This window comes from Pyrgilauda ruficollis, unplaced genomic scaffold (assembly GCF_017590135.1).
Source record: "Pyrgilauda ruficollis isolate IOZ18807 unplaced genomic scaffold, ASM1759013v1 scaffold20, whole genome shotgun sequence".
NCBI classification, from domain to species: Eukaryota; Metazoa; Chordata; class Aves; order Passeriformes; family Passeridae; genus Pyrgilauda; species Pyrgilauda ruficollis.
Window position 1 is genome coordinate 3644514 of NW_024519207.1, and position 10120 is coordinate 3654633.

Genomic DNA, 10120 nt, shown 5'->3' on the forward strand with positions numbered 1-10120 from the left:
GGGGTAGTGTCAGCATGGAGCCTGGTGCTTCTCAGTGGTGTCAAGCAATAGGACAAGAGGCAATGGGCAGAAACTGATGCACAGGAAGCTCCACCTGAACATGTGGAAGAACTTTACTGTGTGGGTAACCATGTGCTAGAACAGATTGCCTAGAGAGGTTGTGGAGTCTTCCTCACTGGAGATATCAAGAACCCTCTGCAGTGTGCTCTAGGACAACCCTGCTTGAGCAGGGAGGTTGGACCAGATGACCCTCTGTAGTCCCAACCTGACCCTTTCTGTGATTTCATCCTCCATCTGATCGAAGACACCTGAGGGATTTTTGGACACCAAGACTCAAAAATTGAGTTGCACACACTTCACCTGCAGCCTGTTTTCTGTGTCTTTAGCATACATCAGTGTCATCTGGAGGCTCTTTGTAGGGACCAGGGGACTCCACAAATACATTCCAGTTGGGATGGTTGTAGCCAGGTGGGGGCTGACCTCTCCTCTCCAATTAGAGGAGGACTAGAGGTTGCAGTCTTCAGCTGCTTTTCCTCACAAGAAAGGGTGGTTGAACATTGGAATGGACTGCCCAGGGAGGTGATGGTGTCACCATCCCGGGAGGTGCTTAAGAAAGACTGGACGTGGCCCTTAGTGCCGGGCTCTAGCTGACATGATGCTGTTCAGACTCCATGATCTCAGAGGTCTTTTCCAGCCCAAATGATCCTGTGATTCAAAGAGCAACAAGCACAGATCCTCACGGCCTCAAGACAGGCCTCTGACAGACGCACACCTGCCCTCGACGAGGCCGAAGGGACCTCCCTTCCCCTCACAGCCCCGCTCCCCCGGGACCAGCCCCACCGCTCCCGGCCGCCTTCCCGCCCCCCCGGGCAGAGATCCGCCCCTCCGCCCCGCGCATGCGCGCGCCGCCTCGCGGCTGCAGCTCGTCCCTCCGCCGCCGGGGGCGCTGCCGCGCGCCTGCCCGCGCCTCCCGGGGGCGGTTCCCGCTCGGGTCCGCGCCCGGATCGCGATGGCGGCGGCGGCGGCAGGGGCCGGGGCCGGGGCCGGGGCAGCGGCAGCGGCGGGCGGGGGAGGCGGGGAGCGGAGCAGCACCCGGGACCGGCTCCTGGCGGCGCTGGAGGATCTCGAGCTCTTGGCCAGGTAGCGCGCTCGGACCCCCGTCGGCCCCGCGTGGCGGCGGGGCATCGGGGGCGGGGTGAGGGCTCCCGGCGCGGTGCGTGCGCGGAGCTGGCGGCGGGCGGAGCGGCAGCGCCTGAGCTTGGGATGGGAGGGGCCCGGCGAGACGGGAGCTCTGGCCCGACCCGGCTCGGGTAGGCGTTCTGCGGCTCTCTCGCCGTTCTCAGGCCGGCTCTGCGGGTGAGGGCCCGGCGCTCATCCCAGTGGGAAAGCATCGGTCGTTTGCACGGAGAAGGAGCCGCTTCCTTTTTCTCCCACTTGCCTTTCTCGCTTGGTTGACACCTGCGTTTTCTGTGAAGTGCACACTTACACGCCGATTTTAGGCATTTTATTAGTCAGAAAAAAAATATGCTTAAGTCAGAAATATGTAGATGGTGTTGCATGACATCAGCTGTCCTGGTCATTGCCTGTATTAGTGCTACATTCACTCCAGGTAGGCTGCAGAGCTCCTCTTCAGAGTGATAGAAATGCTCAGATACTTAATCCAGAGTCTTGAGTCCAGGCTGGTAATCCCCATCCAAGCTGTCAACCATATCGTGGAGGCACAGCTGGCAGTGAAGTTCAGATAGTTTCTTATTATTTTCCACACCTCAGGGAAAGCAGAAGCTTAGGAAAGCATTTTCAGAGGGAATAACCTGTGCTATCCTTGTGGCTCGCTCAGTGATTACCAAGAGTAGGATAAGCTATTGGTGAGTTGCTCTCCTTGTGTCTGGTTAAGCTTTATCCTCAGTCACAGATTTTATTGTGACACAAGGGTTGCTGGCGAGCATGTGTTTATGGAAAAATGAAAACAAACTTGTTTCTTATCTAAATTACTAATTTTTTTTTGAATGCTGGAACTAGCGTTTTACCACAGGGAAGCCACAGCAAAGCTCAGCAGCATTTAGTGAATCTTCCTACTGATCAACAAAGTGTTGCAGCACCCTGGACCTAGGCCTTTCTCTGTCACAGTACTGGTTTGGTGGTAGGGGCAGAAATTAAGCCTAATGTGTAATCTGTAGCCTTTCTGTAGTTTTGAGTCTACATCTGTGCGTTATCTGGCTGACACAGGGTGGAATTACAGCTCCCTGTGACATCACCCTTGATGGTGGTAGCTGACCTACTTAAAATAGATTTGCTACTGCTCAGTGTTGGTCAGGTAGAATAAAGCTTTACTGACAGTGACAAGTTTCTTTATTCTCGAATTGTTTAAAATCACAATAGTGTTCAGGAGTGACCAAGAGACGTAGACCAAGACCAGAGCTTTACTGAGTTTTTTTAGACCTTTCTGGCCCCACTGCTGTATTGCTCACACACTCCACTGAGCTGCTTACACTGGACCAAGCAAAGAATCAGTATTTCCAAGGCCAGTGTCTCCAGATAGACAGTTGCTCGTGCTTAGGGTTGAACTGCCATACAGAGCCTTAGAAGCCAAAGAACTTTGCTGAATTTACAGAAAATGTCTTTTTTGCATCATGGTACCCAGAAGTTCTTGCTGGTTTTTCAGAGCAGTGGCAGAGTATCTGGATATCTGGAAGAGTGATCAAGAGGGTTGTAAAAGTAGTTCCCTAACAGACTCTGTTAGTATTTGAAAGTGTAGACTTAGTTGCTCTAAATTACAAGTATATTGGGGAAAAAAATGGAGAAAAGTAGAGAAGTAGAACAGTGAAGACCCTCTTGCAACAAACAAAGGTAGTAGAAGAAGGGTCTGAGGGCCATCCATTGTGCTGTTTCTTCTCTTAGCTTCTGTTTATGTCTTTTATGGTTTAACAGGAACTTAGCACATTTCTTGAGTTCAAATACATGAGGGCTTCATGAGCTCAAATAGCAAAGAAAAAAATGTGCTTTCTTTGTTGAAAAGTCCCTGCACACACTGTACTATAAAATATAAAATACTCAGGTCCATGAATACTTTCATAATGGTACCAGTATTCCAGGTAATTTTGGGATGACTTGATGTGAGAATGCCTTAGAAAATTGTTCAAACTGAGTTCTCCTTTCAGGGAACTAATTGAAATTTTGGCAATTTCAAGAAACCAAAAGCTTCCACAGCCAGGAGAGGAGAGCCAGGTAAGCTAACCTTCTAAATTGTGTTTCTTTGGGTAAGCATAATGCTTTACTTCTAATTTTTTCCCATTCTTTTGTTTATTCTTACTTTCTCCCTTTGTCTGTGCCTATATTCGAGTTAATGGTCATGATGGGGCTTTGGCCCTGCTACAAAGGCATTATTGGTTCTCCTGTTGTTTATTCATTTTTTATGTGCTTCATAGGCTATTTCTGCAAACAGGAAGAAATTTTGTTTCATTTTTCATTCAAACAAAAGTACTCCTATGGATGCCATTTGCTCTTCTATGTAGCCTGACTGAGAGTGTGTTGTTACTCTAGCCAAATTAAAAGTTCTACAAAACTGTTGTTCAATAGATCCTGGAACTGCTGATTCAGAGAGATGGAGAGTTTCAAGAGCTAATGAAGTTGGCAGTTGATCAGGGAAAAATCCATCATGAAATGCAGCTTTTAGAAAAGGTAGTAGAAAAGCGGGATAATGATATTCAGCAGCTGCAGAAACAGCTTAAAGAAGCAGAGCACATACTGGTAAGTTCATAATGATGTGTTTGCTTTTGAGCATCCTCTTGTAGAAAAGGGGGTTCTGGGCAAAGTGGTGGTGTGTTAGTTTGAGAAGATTTAAATATTTAAAACTTCATAAGAGCTTAGTGGTTTGGGTTTTTTCTCAGTAGTCAAACAGTTTAGTTATCATGGTATTAAGTTGTTTTTTTTTTTTATAATGCTAATTTGCTTCTAAATCTACTTTATTTCTGTGTATTTTGAAAATGTTCATTGAAGTTTCTCTTTTAAAATGCAATTAAACGGAAGGGTTTATTCACAAAGCTGACTTTATGTAGACATTTATAAATTAAAGATGCATTGAAGGTTTGGTTTCCTTTGTGGGTTTTTATTTTTTACAACTAGGCAACAGCTGTTTATCAAGCAAAGGAGAAACTGAAATCAATTGAAAAAGCACGAAAAGGTGAGTATCCATAATTGTACATACTACGTAAATGCAGTTCTAAAGAAAGTTGTTAGTGAGCTCAAATTGGGCTTTTTTAATTTTTTTAAATTCTGCTATCACAGATATCAGATGCTTTGTGTGTAAACAAATTTCCATTTCATTATGAAACTAACCATTTTCTCAGAATAAAGAAAGCATTGAATTTTTTTTTTTTGTGGCAAACATATTTTAATATGAAAGTGTCTCAGCAGTCTTCTTGGACTGATAATAGTATATCTGATTACCTAAGTGCCTTACCAAATTGCTCCAGCAGGTTTGCTAAGGAAAGGAAGAGAATGTTTGTGTGTACATGCACTGTATTTTGAAAGACTGACTAGCTGGTGATACTAGATTGTAATTGTAGCAATTCCTGCCATTCTGTGGCACTTACCAAGCTAAACTAACTTTTTTTTGGGAGGGGGGAAGGCATCTTCTTCAGGTCGTTTTGTTGTTTTTGTTGTTTTTTTTTACAGTGTCTTTTATCATTTTGTTATGCCTCTTTCATCTAGAAAATCAAGGAATTTAATAAAGTTTCTATTAATCTAGTACAGGCACATATTTGGAAGGACTCTTCTGGGTAGAGTCTGTAATTACTAAACAAACAAAAAAACCCTTTACTACAGAAAATTCTATAATAAAGCTGGAGCCGAAGTTTTAGACAATTTTCTTGTGGTTGTCAAGTAAGCTTGTTTAAGAGATTGTGTTTTTCACGAGGCTGGAGAACCATTGATATTGAAGGTGTTTTGCACTTGTGTTGTAAAATCAGTTCGCTGCAAAGCTCATCTCATAGTCTGAGAATTTTCTAAACAGTCATTGCATTTGAACCAGGCTCTTAATGTTTGGCAAAATCACATTCCCAGTCTTTTAGGTATTGGTGGCCAATATTCGGAAATAATTAAATGATGCAATCTCTTGAGAATGCAGCAACATTTTTTTTCTGTTCTTCCAGGTGCCATTTCCTCTGAAGAAATAATTAAATATGCCCATAGGATCAGTGCTAGCAATGCTGTGTGTGCCCCTCTGACATGGGTACCAGGTAACTATTGTGTTTATGACAGTAGATTTTTTTAATAATAAATAATGGTTAATATCTGGTCTTAAAATGTTTTTATACAGTGATAACCACTGGGGTTTATTAGAATAACATTGTTTTCAGCTGTTAGATCTAATATTTCAACAAAAATAGATATCCAAAATCCTGTGGACTTCACATATATCTCCGAAAGGTTGTGAAACTGTCTGCTTTCATTAACAGACTGGCCTCCTCTGTTCTCCTTTGTTTGCCTTTTTCCCCTGAATGTTTACCCTGATTGTAAGTCAAAGCCAAGTATGCTAAAGGCTTTTCTCTGTGTTTGGTTGTGTTCTCTCTTGCTCCTTACAATATTCTTTCAGAGAATGTTAGTAACATTCTCTGAAATAGTAACATAGTGGAGCCAGAAGCAGAACTTTTACATATTTCAATTTTGGGTACTACCCTCTGTCCAAAATGAAAATGTGTTTGATCCAATTCCTGTCCTTGCTGTTTAGCTGTGGAGTAGCAGAGTGAGCAAAGATATCTTTTAAACATGATGGGGTTTCTTTTTTGTTTGAGTTGCCTTGGGTTGTTTGGGGTTTTTTTAATATGCTTTTTCTGCCAAGTTTGAGTGAACAAAGTCTAAGTGAAAGACAGACTTGGATTTTAACAGAACAGGTGTGATGCTCATTACTCATCCAAGCAACCAGAGTATGGGGTTGTTTGGTCATTAAACTAGGCTCTGAAGCTAAAGCTAATGTCTGCAAGACAATTGTTAAATATTTCAAAGCATTCTTTTTCCTTTTTTTCTTAAAGGGGACCCACGTAGGCCATATCCTACAGATCTGGAAATGAGAAGTGGTCTCTTGGGTCAGATGAACAACCCATCCACCAATGGAGTCAATGGACACTTACCAGGGGATGCACTTGCAGCAGGCAGACTGCCAGGTAAGTGGAACTCAATTTTGTTTTGTTTTTCTTTATTGCTTGTAGATTCACAGCAGTTATACATTTTCCTTAGCAAAGGCAAATCAGAGGTAAAGCAATGAAAATTGTGGTTAATGTTGTTCCCTAGCAGTGAATACCTAGTAAAGAAAGGTAATTAGAAGTTGCATATTTTTTTGTGTATGTTTTAGTAGAGCCCATTCTGGCTGTCTCCTTTGCCTTAGAGGATGCAGATGTGATCCATTTACTTTTGAGTGCTGTCTTTATAAGAACTGAAAGGAATTTTCAGGAATTTTTGGAATTTTCCTTGAGAAGCTGGAAAATGTGGGATTTAAACTCCTCCAGTAAAATTCTTAATTGAATCTTGGGCTCCTCTATCAGGTTAAACACTCACATAACTAGACTGTAAAGGTAAGAGGGAAACATTGATTTACAAGAAAGCTGAAGCTGCCTGAGCATTTTGTGTAGGGATGCTGAATCTGTTGGTTTGTGGAGGCATGTCCTGAGAATGCTAATTATGGGATCTAGTCCTTTTGGAGACTGCTGCAGAGATGTCCCGTTACTGAGTCCTTAGTGAATGTGCAGACCAGTTTCTGGACTGCTCGGTAGCCTCCAAACTTTGAGGCTGTTTAGCACACACATTCAGCCTGGTTTAATAGCAGACTGGTTCTAGCATTGAAGCATGGCCACACAATGTGAAACACTAGCTTCCATTCTGAGCTGCTTTTCGGGCATATTTGGATAAAGCCTTTTTCTCTGAATTTTTATGGTCTGCCTGAATTATTTTTTTTTAATCTAATATTTTAATCTATTTTTGCATACTGACAGACTGTGATAATTTTCATTACTCTCAGTAGTTGTGAATGCTAAATCAGTTCAAACTGTGCTTTGAAGATGAAAAGCTCTGTATTGAGTATATGAGTTATCAAGAGCCACCTACATAAATGGGCCTCTCTGGCAGAGCAGACTTTTACAATTATAGAATTGCTCCATCAGGAGATGTTTTCCAGCTGTTACTGGAGGGTTTAATCTGTCCAAAATTTAGAAAGGATTTCAAGATTTATTTTGATTTTAAATTGAAGTTCTGGTTGAGCTGTCATGTTGAATTTGTCAATATACAAAACTGAAAGTTTTCTTGATTATGCCTCTTTTTTCCAGACGTGCTTGCTCCTCAGTATCCTTGGCAGTCAAGTGATATGTCAATGAACATGCTACCTCCTAATCATAGCAATGACTTCATGCTGGAGCCTCCAGGACACAATAAAGAGAATGAAGATGATGTAGAAGTTATGTCAACAGACTCCTCAAGCAGCAGCAGTGACTCAGACTAGGTACAAGGGGGACAGTATCCCCAGTAGACCTTTCCTGTGGTGAAGGTAGATTAGATTCTGTTTGTCACAAACTGCAATATCATTTTGTTATGCCAGCAGCCCTGTGTAGGGAGAAGATAAAAGCTGGCTCAGAAATAGGGTGACTAATTTAAAACCATGGACTATAGACTTGTTTTTTTCCTGTTAGATGTTCTGCGAGCTGGGAGAAATGTCTGGGAGCTGTCTGCTGGGGGAGAGATGTCAGATTTTCAGTGATTGTGTAAATGTATGTTTGCAAGACATGTGTAAATATATATTTATATATATGTATTTACTATACATTAGATGACATAAGTTCCTGGGAGAAAAATGTGTAAGGGGAATCCCCTTGTATGTTTGTTAGTAACTTTACTCTTTTGATGACAGCCTTTTTTATGCCACAGAAATGAAACATGAAGTTTGTAATGTATCTTTTTTTTTTGTTACTGCCTAAATCTATGTTCTTGATCGTCTGTGTATCAAGGACAAAAATATGGCAATAAGGTGTACTAAAAGAGTTTGTAATTATTGTAATATATGATGAATGATTTGTCATAAATAAACTCAGCTTTGATGAATAACTGAAGTTATTCAGTTTTCCAAACTTGAATCTTAGATGAGTTGCCATGTAACTTCAATACTCAGCACATTTTATCCCAGTATGTGGTTGAATTCTGATTGAGTTTCAGAAGTTTGTACTCCATTTTCCCCTATGCAAAATGCCCAGTCAGCAGCTGAGGAGGAGTCAGAAGTGGAAAGCCTGTCCTTCCTTTTCAGGTGAGCCCTTCCAGGTACACACAAAGCTGGGCAGACCCTGAAGCAGCAAGTGTCCACCCACAAGGCTGCCCCAAATACTTGGTTAAGTGTCCTGGGACCCTGGAGGTGACACACTTTGGGGCATGCTGCAGGTTTAGCTCCTTTCAGATCAAAGTGCTCAAGGTTTTTTTTGTTCTTGTCATCTATAATTTTTTCAGCTCTTTGAACCTGCTAATTTGTTTACTTTCGCAATTACATTTCCTGCCTCAGCTGCAATGTTATTTTGTCTTTCCAAAGGCACTTCCCTTGGCTTTCCTTTCCTTGTTCTGTTTTGCTTAAGGAGTCATTTTATGACAGCTGCTTTTCTCTTATGTAATCCTCTGATAAAATTTCAAAACTCATGTGAACTGTTGCTCCTGGCAGTTAAAGGTTTCTGTCCTGCAGCACAGCTTCCTGCAGCATAGATCACAATTCTCTTCCCTTTTCCATTTTTTAGATTCTTCACAGGAAGTATCTGATGAATCAGGTAATTCCTCCTTTGCTCAAGTAATCTTTCAAACATTGCTGTCAACCTGTACAAATCCCGTAAGGATGTAGAAAGGACTTCAGTCACATTCAATCACATTATATGGGGCAGTGGGTTTTGTTTTCAGAGAAATGGGGAATTTGGTTTTTGTCTCAGCTGTTCCTTTTACAAGTATTTTCAGAGTTATTAAACTGTCACCTCTTTCACAGCTTAGTTATTCATATACATTCATACTGTAACTTTTATTCAGTATCATGTTTTCCTCTTGGGTGCTTATCCCCAATGTCTTTCCTCTTTAATTCACATTAATCCAAATACATGTGCTGTCTCAGTCATTCTAGTTAACCTTGCCTGTCCCTTTTCTAGCTCACATTAGTTTTTGTCTTAAAACATGTGTGATCAGAATCATACATAATATTCCAAATGCAGTTTCTTAATGCTTTGTATGATGGGATGGGATCCGTATTTTCTTTCTAAATGCCCCCTCTTCACACATCACACAGACACAGTTCACCAGCCTCTTTTGTCTTCTAACTTGCAAGGACAAGTTAGAAGACAAACAATTCTTGAAACAAAATACAAACATATGTAATTAAAACTCATGAGAAGTGTAGTATTAGAGTCTGCCCAAACTCCTCTATGGCTGTACCTATGTAATTAACCAACTGAAATATTGTGGAGGTGGGTGAATGTTTTCAGACATAAGAGGGAACTGAAGCAATGACCACTTCTTTTGCTGGCTTTTAGTTACTCTGTTACAGGATTAAATGGGACCAATATATTACATCTAAGAAGTAGGTAAGGCAACAGCTCTGCCCACTGTTCACTTAGCATAAAATCAAACTGCGCGTATCCTAATCAGTTTCCTTGCATCAAGTGCTCCAAACTATGTACAGTTCAGGAGTATGCATCTCAGTGCTGGCTAACTATAAAGCCATTTTAAGTGAATTCTGTCAGTTACAAGCAGTTTAGTGAACCATGATATGGTAACTGAGTGTTCTGTTATTCAGTGGCTTAGATATGTACATAATAGATTTTCCTAGTTGGCAAAAGTGCCAAAAATCAAAGTAAAGGCTTAGTTGAAAGGACTGAGTTTTGGCAGCTAAAATCGACTGAGAACCACATTTTCTGGAGGGGTGGGAAATATAAACGTGTGATACATACAAACAAAGTTATCTAAGTTGGGGATTGCTGGCAGCTGGTTGCAGTAATGCACTGTAGTCTTTTAATCGGTCCAGTTTGAAAAGATACAGAAATGCTGACATATGGAGATACTGTTTGTGTCCTCATTTCAGTGTCTACTTGTGTATTTACAAGAAATAGAATGTATA

General features: G+C 41.5%; 1 protein-coding gene across 1 annotated transcript; it reads left to right on the forward strand.

Moving 5' to 3' along the window:
• The first annotated feature begins 981 nt into the window (after window positions 1-981).
• MED4 (mediator complex subunit 4) lies at window positions 982-8085 on the forward strand. The gene is made up of 7 exons (XM_041467074.1): window positions 982-1140; window positions 3159-3225; window positions 3577-3747; window positions 4123-4180; window positions 5151-5237; window positions 6030-6161; window positions 7317-8085. Exons 1-7 carry the CDS (start codon window positions 1010-1012, stop codon window positions 7487-7489), a joined length of 819 nt encoding a protein of 272 aa, XP_041323008.1. The 5' UTR covers window positions 982-1009; the 3' UTR covers window positions 7490-8085.
• Window positions 8086-10120: the final 2035 nt, after the last annotated feature.